Below are 21182 nucleotides of genomic sequence, written 5' to 3' on the forward strand. Positions count from 1 at the left end.
GATTGCAACACAAGGGGGCACAATGAGAGTAGGAGACAAAGGCGTGCATTAAGGAAGAAGAAAAGCAGAGCAATTCACTCTGTCGTTTAAAAAAATTAATATAAAAAAAGGCAAACGTTAGACCTTTCTGGTATAGAGTCACTCGAGAACAGTGTAGCTTCTTTTCCAAAGGTGGGAGCATTTGTCGTACTGGTCAAGTGGTCCTAAACATTTCACAATTTTGTTAAAGAACTGTTGAACTGTTGAGAACCACTTAATCAGAGAGACTACGCACGTCTTCATAGCAAGGTCCGTCCTCTAAACTGCTGGTCTCACTAGTGAAAGAAACAACAACAGACAGAATTAAGTTCTGTTAATCTGTCGGTTAAGGCACAAGTCAAACACATCACGACAGCAGATTTCACACTGGGCCTGATGGAGAGCAAATACGCAAAAACTAACAAGGGGTTTCAGCCAACGTGCGCTGAGAAGACTTACCTAGAGATAGTTCTTTCCTCGCGGTGGTGTTTCTTTGTGTCATCCCAGCCCAGACTGACTAACTGCAGGGTTAAGAGCTCTTTATATAGCGTTTTGGGGTTGGTTCGTACAAGCCTCACATTCAGGCAGGAATGAGGCCCGTGCAGGTCCAACCGGATGAGCTGGGTTCCACCAGTAGGAGCACGACTGGGCAGCCACGCTCAAGACAAAGATAGCAACTGCTATCACATGAACATGAGGAATTTCATGTTATCTTTGTCTTTGTAGTTTGTTTAATTTCTGATGAAACTATCAATTGTCTCACAAAGTCTTACATTGTGTGAGCTTAAGGGCTGTGTTTGGGTTTCATGTCATGTAACACCTATTTTAAGCAGATACTCTGGCTACCTGTCAGTGTTAAGATTGTATTACTAGCTTTTAAATCACTGAATGGCCTGCACGAGATAAATTATAGATGGGAGTTTCATAGACACGGCATTTCAGTGGTCTCATGGATCAGAGGGACTCCTTCACTTGACTTTTCTTTAAAAAAAAAATAAATAGGGGGAAAACCCCACTATGTTTTTAGATTAGCCTTTAACTAAACCACGCCTTTGAAAACGGCTAACTTTCCAGCCTTTTAAAAAAAAAAAGTTTTCCAATTTCATTTTTAAGTTTTTAAAACATTTTATTGTATGTAAAAGTGATAACTGCTCAAGAATCAGGCATGGAGCAGTCCATGTGTTTTTTATTTTTTTTGTGCAACATGGGAGCGATCACAGGAGACATTTCTCTGAAAGAAGAAATTTATTTCTGCCTCTTTTTTTCATCCAAAGAACAAACTAAATCTCCCAGAGTTTCTGATTTGCAGCAGCAGAGGCAACAGCAGCAATGGAAACAACAGGATACATTTAAAAGAACTAAGATGTATATGCACACACATGTAATCACAAAACATTTACGTGAATGACTTTTGCCCAGATTGGTATTAACTTTACTGAAAACCAAACAGGAGTAGCAATGTTTAACATTTCCTCATGTTTAACTAAAGTAACGAATAAGTAAATGTCATTCATTTGTGATCACAAATGTAAAGAATGCGAAAAGACATTTAAAACACATTAAGGAAAACAGAAACCGTGACACTTTAAAGCATTTATGTCTCACACAATACTCTGGATTTCCCCTTTCCATCTTAAAGAAAGAGATATGTGACACTTCAGGCTCAACAATCAGAACACGAAACACGCTAGATGAGTTGCAAAGGTTCAAACTGCAGGTTTCTGAAATACCTGTTGTAGCAGGAGGAAATGAAAAGCTCTGGGAACAGAGGTATACTTTGGCTCAAATGCATGGGTAGTTTGGACACCATCCAAAATAAAATAAAATAAAATTTTAAAAAAATCCTAGAATCATTTGAACTGAGATTTTGCAGCATGTCACTATAAAAGAAACAGCATAGAAATCTGTGAATGTACCCTGTACGTCCAGATGTTATGCTATGACACATATATTGCTACACAAGGAGAAAATATTACTTTATATTGTAATGTTCATGTGTGTATATATAGGTTCTGCTCAAATGGCATAATTCCCTAATTGGACATCACATTTACTACATACATAGAAATAAAACATTTGATTAAAACAGTCAGCACTGTCACAGTTTCCTATACACAGACAAGTCTGCAACAACTTCATGTACATACATCCACTTATTTTCTCTGGGCACCATGCCCTCAGCAGTTACACAGTCTTTTGTGTTATTAATATTTTTGGAGAGGAAGACTGCAGCAGCGATGGCTTTGAAGAACACATGCAATCAGATGACATCCAAGAAGAGAGCAATTTTGTGAAAAGTAGCCGGACGTTGTGCAGAGAACGCCTCGGCAGTTAAATGGATGCCAGCAGAGGACAATTGCTGGTTCAGGTAGCGTCAGCTCAAAGTGCCGGTGGGGTAGCCTTGAATTGGATCACTCCGCTCTGCCACGGGGACAAACAGAGACAGGATTAATATGCAAGGGTGGCTGGTGTTTCAGCAGAATTCAATAAAACGCTTCATCTCCAACCACAATTACACACACAGATGATCAGATGTTATCTGATGTATCTCTGGTGATAAACGGGGTCTGACACACGTTTGGCTCAAATTCATGCAATAGTTGTTTTGCAAAGTGAGCAGGTTACAAATTAAGCTGGAAATTAGCTCATTTTAATCAATGATTAAGTTATTATTTAGTAAAGCTGTCAGTTCAAGTTTCTCAGAGCCAGAGGGAAACATCTACACAGTAAGGAAGCAGCTTATCCTCATGAATACTTTTCTTGATTACTTCTATTAATGATTAAATTTTTTTCAACATGTATGTATGTATGTATGTATGTATGTATGTATGTATGTATGTATGTATATATATATATATATGTATATATATATATGTGTGTGTGTGTGTGTGTGTGTGTGTGTGTATATATATACATACACACACACACACACACAGACAGACAGATATAACCACTGCTTTTCTAGTCTAAGTGAGCACTCAAAGCGCTTTCTTACTACAAGCCATATGCACTTAATCACACACACATTCACACAGTGCTTTTCTCTATACCTAAACACTAACACTCTCATGGATGAATCAAAACTCAGGGCTCATTTTTGCCCAAGGTTAAGCTGACATGCAGACTGGATCTAACTACCAACCTTCCAGTTGGCAGATGACCTACTCTATGTCCTGAGCCACAGTCGACCCGGTTATAATATAATATATTGTTGGCACTAGGAGCTTTTCCGATTTCCTTTTGCAGTCTGCTTGTGTGTCAGTTCAACCAGTGGGATCTGAGCAGGTGTGGGTACATGCAGGTGAACAAGGTGTGTGAAGACCCAAAGAGTGAGTGCATTGACCAAAATGCTATGTGGACATAGTCACCTATCACCTGACATAAATTTAGGGTTTTAATTTGATTTTCAAAAGGAATCTATTTGTAAACTACAACTGAACAGGAAGTATGGAATTATTAAAATATACTTCTATTGGATGTCCTGGTTACACCAGAAACCCAGACCCCAAAAAAAGCCCGCTTCCCCCAGGTTTTCAATCAGCATGCTAGCCAATGGCTTTCCAGATCAGAGCCATTTCTCTGTAGATTTGGCACGTTATTCCCACCCAATTTGGTGACCATTCCAAGTGTATGCAATTCCTCTTTAGCACTTTGCGCTGAGACACACAACCCAGTGACAACAGGTCATGATGGATAATAAGCAAAAGGTATTGTAGACAGAGAAAAAAGGGAGCCAATGCAGTCATGCACAGGGTTTGATCTCATGCTGAGTATGGGGAATGTAGACACAGGGAAACACACACACACTTGGGCTACATCTTTTTTACCTCTTCCTCATCATCATCATCATCATCATTAAATTCACCCAATACTTTCTGGAATTAAACAAAGTAATTGAGAGAAAATTATAGACAGAGAAACCAAGCTTGCCCTGCAGAAGAGTAAAGCTGAAAAATGGAGAAAACAGAGCATACCTTTGATTTTTTGCTCTGGAGTCGGAGCAAAAATGCTACCACTTCCTTTTTGCCGACAGCTTGTGCCTGTGACAGGCGATGATGGAGAAGTTTTTTTTAACTTTGTGAACTGCTAAGCGTTAATAAAATAGAAATATGCCTTCCTACAAACCCACCACTTGAATTGCAGTCTGCCCATCATAGCCTGGTTGATTTAAGTCTGCTCCAGCAAGGCTCCAGATTTCCAGACCATCCAGGTCACCATTGGCTGCCAGGCTGATGCACACAAAGTAAAAGCAATATTAGAGCAACAGGATTCATTTCTCCAAAATCAGTATTAATATAATATACACTGGGCAAAGAACAGCTTGTGTAAAGGAAATTTGTGGAAAGACTGCAAAAGCATATCAGTGGAACATTCAGTATTACTGAGCCACATGAGCCACAGGAGCTTGAGGTTTATCTTCATAGTGACACATGCAATGCTTATCATATGAAAGGTGTGTTCCTGAAACTGGAAATTGGAACGGTCTTAACAAAACCTGTTTAGTGTCTCGGGCAGATTAAAAAAAAAGAAAGAAAGAAAGGGAAAAAAACAACACGTACTTACTGACACTACAGATAGAGAACAGATCTGAAGCTATGCTGTTAGGGAGCATTCCTACAGTTTGTGTAAGAGTGGGACAACTGGTTGCACCTGTGTCAGCTATGTAGGATGGGTCATTAGTGACGGTGGAGCAACGAAGTGGCTGTGTACAATTGTTACAATACTTCCTTTTTTGTGTCTGACCTGCACATTTCAGTTCCTGCTTCCTCCAACTCATGTCTGGAGAAATGAGCTCCGGTCTTTCTCAGCAGCTTCACAACTTCCTTGTGTCTAAGTTAGAGAGCATGTAATCACAGAGTTATTGTTACTGTATATCACCATTCACACATGCACGCTTTTCTATTAATAAAAAGGAATCGCAACTGATCACTTTTCTGTAACTCTTGCAAACCTTAAGACAGAGCTAGTAACATATTCCACATGGTACAAGTTTCAAGGAATGTAATAACACAACACAACATTGTGACTATAAATCGCTCTCTAATTGCAGTTGTATTAGGACATTAGATTATGGTGCATTTTTGCTATTCTCAATTCAAAAGTCAGGTCTTCCCCTCTCGGTGCCTGTGTCCAATCGAGAGCAGCTGTTGCAGCACACACACATAGACCCTGCTATTAATGATGGGCCCAAATACTCAGAAGTTTGGCTAGACTTCAAGAGAAGTGATGATGACAATCTCAGTTACAACAAGTGTGACGAGTCCTTTGCACGTGAACCAAATAATGCTCGTGCACTCCATCTCCGTCTCTTAGCGAGATGCCAGAGAGCCTACATCTCATTTATAAAAGGGCTTATGTTTAATAAGCATATTCGTTTGATTCCTGTTTGAACAAACAGACATAACTACCTATTAAGTGTAATTAGAATTTTAAACAACATTTTCATTCACACTGTAATTTAGACTTGGAGCGAAAGAGTCTGTGTGGCAGTAATCGTCGTTTGGCAAGTACGAACAAGTTTGTTGTCCCCCGCAGAGAGCCGCCCACGCAGGAGTCACATGCAGTGATTTTCACGGTGACAAGAAATGTGCATTAAAAGCAAAGGCCGAAAAGTTTCCACAACTGACCCGCAGACTTTCTGAATAAGACCTGTGTGACAAAGCGACAGGGTAAGCTAGTAAGAGCTCAATTTTGTGCCTAATTGTTTAGCTGTATGGAGAGCAACAGCCAGAGAACCTATTAGGGACTTCCTGCGGAGCATAAAGAAGCCAGTAACTCTCATCAATGAACCGGGGAGCAAGCTGGTAGGACTGGTTCAGAGGGCACTCCCCACATTTCTTTCAGGTTTCTCTCTCTGTCCTCTCTGCCTCTCCTTATATGGGCATTAGGCTCTTACTACAGTACGAAATGTGGCTCACAATGTGCTCGCGCATCCCTGACAGCAACTTAAAACTCCACTTTTATTACTTTTGTTATTTCAGTGAAAATATTAAGAAGGGGAATAGCTACTCAAGCTGTGCAGCACATTACAGGAAGTGTAACAACAGGTGTCTGCGCTCCAGTGCATCCCTCTGCCATCACAAAGGCAACAAGTCCACACTTGCAGCACCAACCGTTGAAAGAGACGAGCCATTTGTCGCAGCTCTGACACACACAACGTTTTCACCCTGAGGCTCAACATAGCCCTGAAATGTTACGCCTGGCTATTCCCTGACAGACGTTTAGAGCAAGCTCAGTGAATGACACAAAATTAAAAATACAGCTTTGGTAAAAATAAACACTGCCTAAATTGTCAGATGACAATTAGCCTAATTAGCTTATAATTATTGCCTGGCCTCTAAACTCCATTACGAGCCCCTTCCTGGTTTCACCCTCCCCCCAGCCGCTGCTGCTTTCTTGCCATTTGAGCAAAACCTATCAGCAGCTCATGTAATGAAGTCCTCTCTGTAGCAGCTATTAAACATATTTGCAGGAGATCCTCAGATGTCTAATTGCCAAGAGGGGGGGATTTAAATTGTTGTGTTTGCAAATTCATAAATGACAATATTACTTTAACAGCAAGATACAGGCAGACACACTGGCCCTTACTGTTTCGAAACAAGACAAGTCTTACCTGAAACGCACAGCATTGCATAGGGGTGTGTCGCCATAGCGATCTTTAGTGTGGACCGAAGCTCCATGACTCAGTAGGTACTGCACCATTTTGAGGTGGCCCTCACAGGCAGCAACATGAAGGGGTGTGCGTCCATCGTAGTCCACCAGACATAAGTTACTGCCCTGTGGAAAGGGAAAATCCTCAGTGTGTGTGCTGGTGGTTTAAAGGTTAGTGTGGTGAGATGATGTATTGATTTTATTTCTAATCTATATTTGTTCTTTTTGTTTGTTTGTTTTTATTTAATCTTTATTTATACGGGTAATCCCAGTGAGACTCAATGCTCAATCACAAGAGAAACCTGTTTCAGACAGCGTAACAAAATTACAAAAATAATAATAAAAAATCTCCTGAAAAAGACTAAAACTTGAGTGTACAACTAGAATGATCGAAAAGCCTTACACCACTGCTAGATTCGGGCGATGCCAAACCTGTGGCTGATTTTTTTTCCACTCATCTGAGGATCTAAAGTGTCAAACTGTTTGAGTAGTAGTCTTCAAGAATACTTCTCCAGGCTTCTTGAAGGACATTCAAAGCTCTTCTCTGGATGTTTGCTGCTTTTTGTTCCATTCTTTGTGAGGATGATCCCACACTGCTTCAGTAATGTTGAGGTCTGGGCTCTGAGGGCCAGTCCATGCCTGGTAGTGTCCCACTGTTTTTTTGTTTGTCTTTATCCATGTATGCTTTTAGTTCGACAGTGTGTTTGGGATCACCGTCATGCTGAAAAAATGAAGCCGTTGCCAATCTGATGCTTTCCAATTAGCATTACCATCCATCCATCCATCCATCCATCCATCTTCATCCGCTTATCCGAGGTCGGGTCGCGGGGGTAGCAGCCTAAGCAAAGAGGTCCAGACCTCCCTCTCCCCAGCCACCTCCTCCAGCTTGTCCGGGGGAATACCAAGGCGTTCCCAGGCCAGCCGAGAGATATAATCTCTCCAGCGTGTCCTGGGTCTGCCCCGGGGCCTCCTCCCGGTGGGACATGCCTGGAACACCTCGCCCAGGAGGCGCCCAGGGGGCATCCTTGCCAGATGCCCGAACCACCTCAGCTGGCTCCTTTCGATGTGGAGCAGCAGCTGCTCTACTCTGAGCCCCTCCCGGATGGCCGAACTTCTCACCCTATCTCTAAGGGAGAGGCCAGCCACCCTTCGGAGGAAGCTCATTTCCGCCGCTTGTATCCGCGATCTCGTTCTTTCGGTCACTACCCACAGCTCGTGGCCATAGGTGAGGGTAGGGACGTAGATCGACCGGTAAATTGAGAGCTTCGCTTTTACACTCAGCTCCCTCTTCACCACGACTGACCGGTGCAGCATCCGCATTACTGCAGCCGCAGCCCCAATCCGTCTGTCGATCTCCGGCTCCCTTCTCCCATCACTCGCGAACAAGACCCCGAGATACTTGAACTCCTCCACTTGGGGCAGGAACTCATCCCCGACCCGGAGTGGGCACTCCACCCTTTTCCGGCTGAGAACCATGGCCTCAGATTTGGAGGTGCTGATCCTCATTCCCGCTGCGTCACACTCGGCTGCGAACTGCTCCAGTGCGAGCTGGAGGCCCTCACCCGATGAAGCCAACAGAACCACATCATCCGCAAAAATCAGAGATGAGATTCTGAGGCCACCAAAGCGAAAGCCCTCCGCCACTTGGCTGCGCCTAGAAATCCTGTCCATAAAAATTATGAACAGAACCGGAGACAAAGGGCAGCCCTGGCGGAGCCCATCACCCACCGGGAACGAGTCCGACTTATTGCCGGCAATGCGAACCAAGCTCTTGCAACGGTTGTATAGGGATTGAATGGCCCGTAGCAATGGGCCAGACACCCCATACTCCCGCAACACCTCCCACAGGACACCCCGAGGGACACGGTCGAATGCCTTCTCCAGGTCCACAAAACACATGTAGACTGGTTGGGCAAACTCCCATGCACCCTCAAGTATCCTGGAGAGGATAAAGAGCTGGTCCAGTGTAATTAGCATTACATCGGATCAAAATTCGACAGCACATTTCTGTGTTTATAATTGCATCAATTTTGACAACGTCACCATCCACCGTGCTTGTATTCACTCACTGCTGTAGCTCTCTCTCGATCTCCTCTGTAGATACTGACAATGATTTGAACCAAAAATTTTAATTTGATCACTTCTTAAGACCTGCTGCTACCGATTGTAACTAAATTTCTTGTCTAATGTGGTATATGTCAGCCCTTTCTCCCTGCTTACTTTCCTTAAGAGTGGCTGCTTGACAGCCGCCCTTCTACCATTTCTGCAGAGGCTTCAGTGAACATTAGAGGGATCATCAACTGGAAGGTTTTTGCTGGATTTTCTTTACTATTTCTTAAGGACATGACTTTCAAATACTGTTCATCTGCTGCTTTTTTATGCTTGAATGATTCATGGGTCAGTGTTAAGTGGCTTAACAAATATACAAAAAATAAAAATAAACAAGGTCTGGACCAAAAATGAGTGAAAAGCAGCCAATGCCCTTACGTAAGGGCAGAATATATTTTTGAAAACTTCAAGGTAATCTAGGCAGCAGCTGCATACCAGTCAATCCACATACAGACATGTACATGCGACTGTGGAGACAACTCTAGGCTTGCCTTACCAGTCTGTCCTCTAGTTCTGCTTGTCTGAGTGCCTGTGTGTTCACTACACCGCTCTAATACAAAATGGAAGTGTGACCCTGAAAATGTTTTGAAAACCTACCAGTGGGAAAAGTTTTCCAAAGTTCAATGACCTTACAGCCAAACATGACCAGGAAAGAAATGGGTAAAATGTGTTTGGAGACTCAAAAACAGGAAATAATGATTAACTTTACAGCATGTGGTGAAGGTCGTAGGATTGCTTACCATTTCTTTTAGGGCTTTTAAGGCCTCAATGTCACCGATCTTAGCAGCGGCGCATGCCAGCGTGGGAGTCAGAGCATCTCGGATGGCTTCCAGCTCCTTTTGAAACCAGATTCCAAGAATTTTAAAACCCGCAATTTCTCTGAATATGAAAACAAGTCATCAAGTATGGCAAAATGACAAGCTCCTAATAACCTAAAGTTAGCCCCAGAGCTGAAAGTCTGCGGAAATGCACTGCTACCCTTACCTCTTTGCAGCTGACGCTTAGAGACTTGGCAATGACTTGGATGAAACGGCTGTCACTCAGGCACAGTTTGGCTCCTGCCAAGTCAGCGATCATTTCACCTCGCAGGTTCTCTGCCATCATCTGGACAGAGTCACAAAAAAATAATAATCTTTTAGCACTTTGTTACTTTAAAAACTTCCACATAATGGAAAAGAAAGTGTTGAAAGTGCCACCAGCCTTTTTCTTCGCCTCCAGATCAAGCTCCTTCTTGGCCAATACGTAGGACAGTTTTGACAGCGCAGCCTCTGGAGTCATGTCGCCTCCTGCTATCAGGCCGGCTTCTATCAAGACCTGTAGTATCAATCACAGGAATAAGTGACCTGATTGATTCATTCTCTCTCCAACTCAACTGAACATATTAACAAGACTGTGATTAATTACCAAGCGTCATGAACTACCTTGCCAGTGGCGTAGGATGTAGACACCGAGCCCCTCAGACACTGCGTGCAGTTGATGATGATGACGCCGGCATCAGTGGCTTTCTTTAACTGTTCCAGGAGATCAGGGCGGTTATCGGGGGCATTTCCGCTGCCGTAGGTTTCCAGGACCACTCCTTCCATGGGTGGCTGCAGGAAAGCCTTTACCTGGACAAAGATGAGCGCAGTTTCAGGTTATAAACACCCAAAATTTATGGCCATCTTAACTGGCTACTCAACTGTGCAGAATCAAGATGAGAAATTAGTATTCCGTGTTATTTTTCCTGCAGCCCCTTTAACTCCATGCAACCCATTCACTCTCCTAAAAGCCCATCTGGTGCCATCTCTGCAACCAGAGTATCTCAGTCACTGGTTGGCTGGTTGGCACTGGGAAGCCCTACACCACATCATTAGCCATGGCATATGACTAGAATGGCAGATGACTCAAATGGCAGAAAGGAGAGCAATTAATCTGAAGGTGTTAGCAAGCATAAAGTCACTTGGCAAGTTTGTGCCAGTTACCATAAAATGCGAGAAGAAGGTGACATTAAAAGTTCCAGGTTCACTCAGTATTTTTTGATGCGATAAGCAGTTTGACAAGAAAGGTGTGACGCAGATTACCAATGAAGCTCCCGTACTGCAGAGTGCGGACACACGAGAGCCAAGTGCCTAATCAAAACGGTGCCTCATAAAAGCAGTTAAAGGCTGTAAGAAAGCCTTGATAGCAGAGTTGGGCAGTGGGAGCAGATTGAGACAGTAAAGTCGCTCCCCCAGCAGACGCTGCAGGGGGAGGTGCAGCTAAATGTTACAGTATCTGTAGCAACCCTCCCTCTTTACAGGGTGATTGGACATGGCCCATAACTCCGTCTCATCTTTCTCTGGCTTGAGCTTTGATGGCAGCTTACATGACTGGGAAAGTAACAGAAGAAGGCTAATAGCGCAATTACATTGAAGTTAACTATATTTTATTGCAGACAAAACAACAGTCTGTTACCTTTGAAGAACAGGTGATCTCGACTACATTTTAGTACAACAGAAAAAAAGGAGGCAATTACAACTTTCTCGGCTTAAAGATTTGCACCATGCCGGCAATTTTAACATACTCATTTCAGCACTTGACTGCATGTCATTTGGTTTTAATTGGAAACAGCGTAAGTAAGCTGGAACCTCTGAGGCTTAGAAATGAAGCCAAGGCTCAAGTCCAAATACTGCAGTTCCTCAAGCAGCCAAATGAGGCTGTCTCAAAATGTGAGAAAACAGACTCCCGTGTTTAAAAGGACAACATCGGAGAAGACGATACGACTGCTGAGTTACATGAAGCTGGCTGTTTGTTCATGGTGCTAGTGAGTGTTTTAATCTTTTTTTGTGACCTTAGCTGTAAGGTTGTACAGGGTTGCATTTAAGACTTAAAGTTATACACAACTGTCAGGGCGGCCGCTCTGAGTGATTAGTGAGGCACTCTAAGGAGCAAGCTGTTTAGTTTTTATCATTTTCATTCTTCTATCCAAATAATGACAAGCGGTAGCTTCAGAACATCTGGTAAATATTCCAAAATTACATCCATGGTCCACTTCACAGGCTACACCAGTAGCATTAAACAAAAAATGACATTTTATACCACTTTAATAAAAAGTTAAATAAACTACATTTCCCTGAAACTTACAGTAGACGCAGTGATTCCTGGGAATAGCCTAAGCAGGCCTACGTTGCGGTTCAGCTCAGTCTTGACTTGAAACTTTGCTGTGGTGTTTGCCCTCCACACTGTATCCCAGTTGACTGGCGGAAAGTTGAAGAAACTCCATTAAAAAAATAATCCTTTAAAAACAAAAAGTGATTTATTTTCTACGTAAGCAGTTTATTGGTTCCTTACTTGTAATATCCACTTCAGCAGTGGCCAAGGGGGCCAAGTTAGGAGATGAGAATGCATTGAAGCTCCCAGCATCCACTTTGGTCACACGATTCCCTCTGTAGAGTTTGTTGTAGAAATACAGGCACACCTAACAAATGCATGTTCATAAGATGAACTTAATAATTTATTTCTTGATTGATTAAATCACTAACATATAACAGAGTTAAGAGAAAACAAAGCAACAACTGGCTATCAGGGTATTACATTCAGTCAGTTTCTCTCTCACAATCCAACATTTCTAATAAGGTTTGCAGTCAATTAGCAGCTATAAACCATCTTCTTTATCTCACCTCAGGAATGACAAATTGTCCAGCAATTAGTAATGCCCCAAGTAGATTGTCTCTGCCATCATTCCTCATCTCATAGATGGGTACCTAAAGACAGAAAGTGTCTCATTTTAACAAAGCAGTAAACCCTGGATTATTTGCTGGTTAGTTAGTGACTTGAGGATAGCAGCTCTTACCTGTGAGCCCGTGAGAATGATCGGTTTGCCCAAATGCTCACACATAAAGGACAGGGCAGAGGCTGTGTAAGCCATAGTGTCTGTGCCATGAAGAATCACAAAACCATCGTAGCTTTCATAGTTTCTCTGGGGTGAAATAAGAAAATAATGATCATAATGGAGATAATTTCACATGGCCAGATAGATTTTAAAAGCAGGATTTAAGTAATATAAAGGCTCAACAACAAATTAAAAAGAGTAGCAAGTACCTCGATGTCCTTTCCAAATCTACCCCAGTCATCTGTGGTCATATTGGAAGAGTCCAATAAAGGATTGTACTCCAAGATAGTGTAGACTATCCTCTTATTTTGTTTACTCAGTCTGGAAGAGAAAACAGTCCAGTTTTTCTATGAGCTGCATTCTCTATATGAACATTTACACAAAGCTAAACAGTGACAGATTATACAGCCAATAATAAAGCAGCGGTGTTAGTCGTTCCAAGTACAAATATTCAACTTCAAAAGTTCACGCAGTCAACAAGCAATTAAAGTCTTTACTGGGATAAATTATTACGTATTATGTATTGTGGTGAACATTTAATAAAAGCTGGATCAGGTTCTGGTTAAAGGGGAGATGTGAGCTTAAAGAAGCGTAAGGGAATGTTAAAAACGCTGACTTCAAAATCCGTTTAGCTGGGCCTTCTGTCTGAGCAACAGGGCGCCAAAACCTGTTTCAGGTTTACACACACAAAGAATTTTCAAAGGGTAAAAGGGAGGGGCAAAGTCACACAAGTTAGACAGTGCAGCACTTTAAAAGTTAAGCATTTTTGTTTAGCACAGTAGAGTCCCAATTTCCTGCACAGCTACATGACTGAACACTTACATACATTTATGGACACAAGATAGCTTATCTGATATATTTTGAAGGTTCTTTGGTGACTCGCATCATGTTGGAGCAAAAGCCTGTATTTCTTTTTCATTGCAAATAATAGGGAGGGAGTCTTTCGTACATACATATTTATGCTGCCTGTAAGTGGAGTTTAACGCAGGCGTCCCACAGCCCCACCTGCCACGCTCCATGTAAGGCAGCGTGACTGACTGAAAAGCCATGAAGCGATTTTCTTTTTAATCTCCCTTTTAAAGAAACACCGTAGAACACCCCCCACATTACCATAGGGCAGCCTTATAGCATAGAGATAGGAGGTGAATGGAACAGCAGGGGGAAGAGCGGGTGAGCCCCAGTCCATCCAAGCAGGGGTCCTATAGACACTCTACTAATTAGCCTCAAGTCGACACATGACCCAAGAACATATGTTGTCGATCTTCTAGAAGAAAAGTGCCTAAAAAAACACTATTCAAATCACCAATTATTCATATATCTGGCAGTGTGTCCTAAGGTTTAGCAAAGCTACACATTACCATACTCATGCTAAGACACTTCATATGCTCAGAATAATAAACGCATGGAAGGACGCTGGAGGTGGAAGCAAACAGCCCTGTGGCATTGCCTCTCAACATCACATGAATAAAGCTTTGCAGTTAATCAATAAACCAATTCCCCTCTGAAATAATAGACGTAGGATCAGCTCTTGAATAAGATCAACGGTATGCCTATTAAATTTGCATGTGAGTTTAATTCAGTTGATATGAACACTACAAACTCAAGGATGAGCAAGTGTTAAGACGTGCTGAACACCTAAAAACATTCAATCAGTAGAATATTAATGAAGAACATAAGAAGATGGCATATATATATCTCACAGATAATAAAATAACGAAGTTCTAACAACCTATCTTTAGAAAATACTTACCATTTCAAGGGCCATAGATACCTTGATATCTTTACTATAATACAGGACTAAACCCACTTTCATAATAGCAGTCAACATGAGGCCAGAGAGGAAATTAGTGTCTCTGGAAAAGGCTACTTCTACTGACGATGAAGACCCTAAAGGGCATGTCAATCGGCTCCGAGCCCAATTCACTCAACTGCACACAAGCATGAGAAAACAAGACAAAATAAAGTTAAACATGCAACACTGCAATCTATCTTTTGCTTATATCAGGAACGAGACGCTGTACAGCTGCCTTGTTAGTTACAGAGTTCAAAATTAGCCGGAGTAAGAGACACAGAATTACTTCAAGCAACACTTTTTCCAACTGCCGAAAGACACGTAGGCATGCACTTCCCAACAGGGAAGCACACCCAAGCAAGTGGTGTTAAGTACAGCAGAGACATCACACCAATCTCAAGCAGGGAGAAGTCAAACACAATGCAATCAGTACTACAACACCCGTGAAAGTGCAGGTCGGGATGGGGCGCTGGCTTCCTGTTAAAGTGACAAAAGCAGTTAAGGGTAATAAAAATAAGTGCATCTCTTAACAGGAATGTAACTTGTTTTATTTTCAGCCTCTGCTTTTCCAGATAGGAAACATATCTTGCACTGTGTGCAGTTACCATCTTGGGCAGATCCAAGATATAGGGCGATTTAGCCTGTATAACGAATGCTCTTGCAAAAACACCTGAAATACATTATATCTCACTGTCCTGAGGACGGTCTGCACATACTATAAACACAAAGTTTGGATCTATAAAGATCCAAATAGCTGTCAGGTTTAGCCATTCAGGAAAAGCACTGCACATTAGATGAAGTGCAACATTTTTTCACTGTGAAGTGAGACGGTCTCGAGTTAAATAAATGACATAATTAATGTAATAAATTAGGTATAAAGGAAATAAAAACACACAGGATTTCCAACTTTTAGTTCAAAATAAGCAACATTACAAATTTACATGCGATCCTTTTCTTTGTTGTTGACCTACTCTTGCTCTGTCAGTAACACAGGCCTCACAAGATGCTAATAATGAAGACAAATTATGAGCTAAATAATCCCGTGCCTCATGGCTGTGACAACAGAAAATACTGTTAATTTTCTGTTTTCAAATAAGGATAAGGAAACATGTTTAAAATATTACAAACACAGTTATGTAGTCTTCCTCCGATGCATATGGCAACCAATAGTGCAGCATGTGGTTTCTTTTTGTTAAATACAGATATATATATCTACATGTTGACTAATGGGTGCACTTACGGCAGGACCAAGGTGTCAGATCCATAGTACTCATACATGCGGGTCTGGTGAGCATACGTCTCATCATGGAGGATGGGCAGCTTACGCAGGCTCTTCACAAAAGCATTGGCTTGTGGGGCAAGAACTGTAGGTTAAAGAGCAGAAAAACAACAGAGATTTTTAATGTTTAACAGTTTGCTTTTAGTAGGATTACTATTAATAGAAAGCGAGCACAGTGGATATGCTGTCATCTCAACACCACAACAACACTCTCATACTGAACCCTAGTGGTTATTGTAAAAAATAACATTACGGCTGGAAATACACTTGAAGCACACTTTTAAAAACACATGATCTTCTTGAGTATAACATAAAAGGACAACATTAAATGTACTATTAGAAACAATAACACAAAGGTTAGGAGACAGAATATAATATGGACATGCAATCTTAACTGTCAAGCAAAATAAACACATACATTGAACTCACACAAATAATACAGCTTTAAACTGGCAATCTGAATAACTGATGATTATCATATTTCAGTTAACAATAATTTCTGTCCGGCACATGGCCTCACATTTGATTTTAGTATAGTTTAGTATAAAGAGGAGTTCCTGATCGTCCCAGTGAGTAAAAGGTTGCCTACGTACTGTGACTGGAAAACAAACCCAAATCATCACCCCTCCACCACCGTGCTTGACGGTTGGTAAGGTGTTTGGGTTGATATGCTTTGTTTGGTTTTCACCAAATGTGGCACTCTGGTTTTAGTTTAGTTTGGTTTGTCCAAAGGACATCGTTCCAGAAGTCGTGTGGTTTGACAAACCTAGGCTATACTGCCATGTTCTTTTTCTGGAAACCCTTCCAAAAAAACGCCATATTTGTTCAGCCTTTTTATACTGTACAAACAAACTTAACATTGAACACACTAACCAAGACCTGTAGCATCTGAGAGGTAGCTCTTGAGTTTTTTGCAATTTCTCTCTTGCACAGTCTGACTTTGGATTGAATTTGCTGGGGATCCAGGCATCTGTCTTGAATGTTTTCCACTTGTGAATAATCTTTCTTACTATAGAATGATGGACCGATGGAATGATGGGCAGCAACAATTCCTTCTCTAAGATCATTCATATTGTGTTAACACAAACTTAATCCTCCACAACAGCACTTCATGATGATCAATTAATCAAGTGCAATTTGTCAGCAGTGGCTGGCTCGTAGTTTCCCTCTAAATTGTACGGAAGCAACAAGGGTGTAGTTACATTATCACAGGGCTGTAAAGAAGTCGTGTGAAAACTATTTTTCATATGACTGTATATTAAGGGAGCTGACCTACAGTTAAGTCCGTGCAATTTTTGTTATTTGAGCCTTTTATCAAAACATATTCAAGTTACAATTGCAACCAATATGGGCTTAAAATATGACTAAAGTAATACTTTCAGCTTTAATTTGAGGCTGTTTACATCCAAACTGTAGGAAGAGTATAGTAATTACAGCTCTAACGGCATAATGTATTTGGAAGCAGTTGCTATAAAACCCACAATATGTAATCAAAGAAGCTCTCGATTCAAAAACCAGACCATCTTTAGGCTCCAAAAAAAAAAAAAAAAAAAACATCATAGAGACAATGGGGATATTATAAGTGGCCAAATCAAAAGTGTGGGACATCCTAAGAAAAAAGGATACACTGGTCAGCTCTGTAAATAATAAAAAGGCCTTTTGGCGTTTTTTGGAAGGGTTTCCAGAAAAAGAACATGGCAGTAAAAACCCCCCACAGATCACCATAGCTGTGAATGGTCACAGCATCTTTTCCATGACAAAGAAGAAAACCACTTCAGAAAATCCATGTAAATGAAAAAGACTCTCCAGAAGGCAGGAATATCATTATCCAAGTCAGCCATTAAGAAAAGACCTCGGAAGACCTTCATCACAAGCTCCAAACTATTCACTGCGTTCAAAACAGAAAGGCTAGAATTAGAGTGATGGAGAAGGCTTGGAAGCATGAGTCGAGCAAAACAACACAACGAAGGCACTGTGTTGGCACTGAAAAGATTTCAGTCATTTACTAAGCTACAATGAAGGATAGTTACGGTGTTTGATGTAAGTATAACAGTGTCATATCAAATCTATAAAATCATTTTATTCTTAATTGTAATGTCTAAAGAGTGTATTTAATTTAACTTTTGTTTATCTGTTGAAAAACAGACCATAAAGAACATACCTTGGCATAAAACTGAGGAAAAACTGGTTTTGGGTGTTAGTGACATGAATATTGATGAAGCCTGAGCTGGGAGAACGCCAGGGTGTGGGGAGAGATTAGATGAGGAAAAGATCTTTCTGCTGTGGTATAAATCCTGTGATCACTTGTCAATATCTCAGTTGGTCAACAAACCACCTTGATCTACTGTACATTGCGACTGATCTAGCACCGTGTTTTATGAGTTCACTCTGATTGTTGGGCTCTATTTAGCTATAAGTATAATATACGTATAATACAAGTGTGGATGATGACCCTCGCCTAAATGGCTTTCCGGCTGCTTTTTTTCTTTTCTTTGCTACCAGAACATGGGTGGTATATATTAGCATATTATCGTATGCTATGTTATACCCCTAATTAAAGATTGTGAAATTATTATGTAGTTTTAGTTTGTATTATTCTCCTGAATTAGAAGAAGTGATAACTATTACAGTTATTAAACTGATTTGTATTGCATTAGACTGCTGATTCTGTGTGAATGAATGATATTGTTTTATGATGCATTATACTGCTGAGTTATAAGAAACACTGTTTTCAGAAAGTCAGGACCTTGCTTTTTCTGATAGTAGAGGAGACAGACAAGGCCATAAGTCAGGCTCGCTAGGAGTTAGAAAGAATGTGAATGTTTAGGTTTTTACGACTAGCTGGGGGCCACTAGAGGCTATAAGAGTTTGAGTAATCCTCCACCAGTTTGAGATTTTGCTGTGACCCTCTTCATGCATGTCTCCCCATCCGGATGGTTTGTGCTCATAAAGTGTTGAATTGTATGTAATAAAGTAATTGTTGATTGAGCATTTATACACAGAGTATTGTCCTTCCTTCAGCCCAAAGGTCAAAAGAATTGGGAGGATTTAACAATGGCCTTGTATCATTCTCATATCTACTCTATTGTGTACAAAGTAATGAAAGGTATTTGTCCAAATATAGTTAAGGCAAGTTCAGCTTATTTAGAAAATCCATAACATATAAGAATATTTAGTTGTATTGCAAATGTCAAAGCAATGAATAAACCACAAACATGAGTAGGTCGCTTATTATGGATTGAAAAATAGGGACAGGTGGTTTTTAAAAAGTCCGAATACCGCAGATGTTGCACAGTAACTAATGTCAACATTCAGTTATTCATTGAGAGAACCTGTTTTCACTGTAGCACGTTTGGCGTTGGCTGCTCTCCTGTTTCGAAACTTGAGTCTGTTGTAAAACCCCGAATCATGCGCAGAGTAAATACATCTGATCTCAACTTTCGTCTTTGCATTTCTGTTCACTAAAACCAAGCTTCATTTATGTCTGTGAAGGTTCTCAGTCATCCAGGTCATCGTAGTCAAAGGAGCTTGCAAAGAAAAGCGTCTGGACTTCTTTAAGTTGCTTGAAGACGTTTCACCTCTCATCCGAGAAGCTTCTTCAGTTCTAAGGTCAAATGGTGGAGAGTCCAGAGTTTATATCTGGGACTGTCCACCATTTGACCTTAGAACTGAAGAAGCTGAAGAAGCTGAAGCTGAAGAAGCTTCTCGGATGAGAGGTGAAACGTCTTCAAGCAACTTAAAGAAGTCCAGACGCTTTTCTTTGCAAGCTCCTTTGACCAAGCTTCATTTAGCATCTTCATTTCCATGTTCATTCACAAGACCAAGACAGTCTGCTCATGTGTACACCGGTGTAGTTTATTTGGAAGGTCGCCAGTCGCACATGGCATCAGCTGTGTAGGTAAGCTGTTTACCCCAAGTCTATTTTCGGATGCACGTGCAGATTGTTGTCACGCCTCGTGTTCAGACCCACATGCAAACATGCAATAAGAGGAAGCCACCGGCTATGCTAGCTAACTGCTACAGAGGAGAACGACGAATAATTGATGACAATGATTGCCATAGCTACCGTCTTCATGAAGAGTCATGCCGATAGTTCCTCCAGTATTGATAACGAGGACCCGCGCCTCCGCGGCGCAAGGTGAGGTTACCAGGTCGGCGTTCTCAATCGAGTTGCAACTGGACAACTTTCTCCTTCGTCCTGGATGAAGCTGAAGACTTCGTGGAGGGGAAACATCATTAACTTCTATCAGATCCAGAGATGGTTGTGACAAAGCCCGCGCGAGAGATGTGAGGCCATTGGTGCTGGAGTCCGCCATGATGCTTTTCGAAAGCCCCGGCGCTGTCTCTTTAAATGCGGTAGCTAAGAAAAGTGTTCAAAACCCGGGTTTCTTTATTGTTAGCAGGGTTACATCGTCTGCCTTTATACACGGAGAGCGGCTTTCGTCGTAGTTAAAACGGCTTAGTAAACAGAGGAGGGACTCATTGTTACCGTTATGTTTTAATTTCCCCACCCACTTAAACTCTTCAACTTCTCGGACTCCTCGGAGCGCACTCTGACGTCAGTGACGTGGGCGTGTTCTGCGCGAGTCTCTCAGTAATAAAGTTTTGGTCTTGGTTCAAGGAATTTTTGTTTAGGCTGATCTACAAATTCTACGCAGTGAAGAATTCTGTAGAAAAGCTAAAGAATGACCTAGATGTAAACTCTTTATGCGGACAGTCTCCTGATACCGTGTGCCCATCATGTTCATGTTTTCATATCTTTATATGGAAATATTTTATTTGGCTGATATGGTTATGATTATATTATGAATTATAACCACAGCAACCAATAATGTGAGTACAATGACACTCTCACCCCCTTTTCCTGTTCCTGCTGTTACAACATGTATCATGCTGGCGATTTAACTTACGTTGTTACTTAACGGTTTGCAATAAAGTTGTTGAAATATACTGTGTCTCTTGAGTGTAGAGTACATTTGTGAGGGTGACTTTTGTAATACCTAAATAATAGTTACATAAAATATGGTATGTAACCTTATAGCCTTGTAGTTATGTGTATACAACATAAATCCCTCGCCCCACACTAAAAATCTTCTGGGTCAAAACCAGCACCAAACTGATCTTTTTCTGTTATAAAGCTGCAGATGCACATTTTATATCACTATCAAAGTAGTTACTGGAGTAAAGCACTTTGTGTGGTACTATTTTAGTATTCTCAGAGTGTGTTACCTTCAAAAAGGTTAATGTTTGTACTACCAGGAAAAAGTTTTTGTGTTTCTGTGTATGGGGGTGTGTTTGGGTGTGTGGAGGTCAAGCAGTGTCCAAATGCAAAGCAGTTCAAAACTTTTCTGTCTTCCCTAAATGACTGCTGCTTGCATGCTCAAACTAATGGAATGAAACAAAACAAACACAGTTTTAGGGAGGAACTATAAAAGATCAAACCTAATCGATCCTTTTGACGTACACTGACCTGTCTTCTGTTT

The 21182-nt window shown here is 41.3% G+C and overlaps 1 protein-coding gene across 4 annotated transcripts; it reads right to left on the minus strand.

Moving 5' to 3' along the window:
* Positions 1–1184: 1184 nt before the first annotated feature.
* On the minus strand, positions 1185–20243 carry aspg (asparaginase homolog (S. cerevisiae)). Of its 4 annotated transcripts, XM_040042033.1 has the most exons (18): positions 19766–20243; positions 15661–15784; positions 14862–14897; positions 12838–12949; positions 12590–12715; positions 12417–12500; positions 12088–12214; positions 11881–11993; positions 10200–10385; positions 9979–10092; positions 9763–9882; positions 9519–9614; positions 6632–6795; positions 4762–4848; positions 4148–4247; positions 3993–4058; positions 3846–3893; positions 1185–2439 (listed from the first exon to the last, which is right to left on the minus strand). In XM_040042033.1, the coding sequence occupies exons 1-18, from the start codon at positions 20013–20015 to the stop codon at positions 2398–2400; spliced, it is 1995 nt and encodes a 664-aa protein (XP_039897967.1). In that variant the 5' UTR covers positions 20016–20243; the 3' UTR covers positions 1185–2397. The 4 variants fall into 4 exon arrangements, with proteins under 4 accessions (XP_039897967.1, XP_039897969.1, XP_039897968.1 ...); XM_040042035.1 differs by lacking the exon at positions 3846–3893; XM_040042034.1 differs by lacking the exon at positions 14862–14897 and having other exon boundaries at positions 19766–20242.
* Positions 20244–21182: the final 939 nt, after the last annotated feature.

Source organism: Simochromis diagramma, unplaced genomic scaffold (genome assembly GCF_900408965.1).
Source record: "Simochromis diagramma unplaced genomic scaffold, fSimDia1.1 OVJJ01000304.1, whole genome shotgun sequence".
NCBI classification, from domain to species: Eukaryota; Metazoa; Chordata; class Actinopteri; order Cichliformes; family Cichlidae; genus Simochromis; species Simochromis diagramma.

Coding starts and splice junctions, on each gene's coding strand:
- aspg (XM_040042033.1), bottom strand. CDS start 20,015: ATGGCGGACTCCAGCACCAATGGCCTCACATCTCTCGCGCGGGCTTTG. Junction 12,501..12,589: donor TCATTCTCACGGGCTCACAG/GTAAGAGCTGCT, acceptor TTCTGTCTTTAG/GTACCCATCTATGAGATGAG. Junction 9,883..9,978: donor ATCTGGAGGCGAAGAAAAAG/GCTGGTGGCACT, acceptor GACTCTGTCCAG/ATGATGGCAGAGAACCTGCG.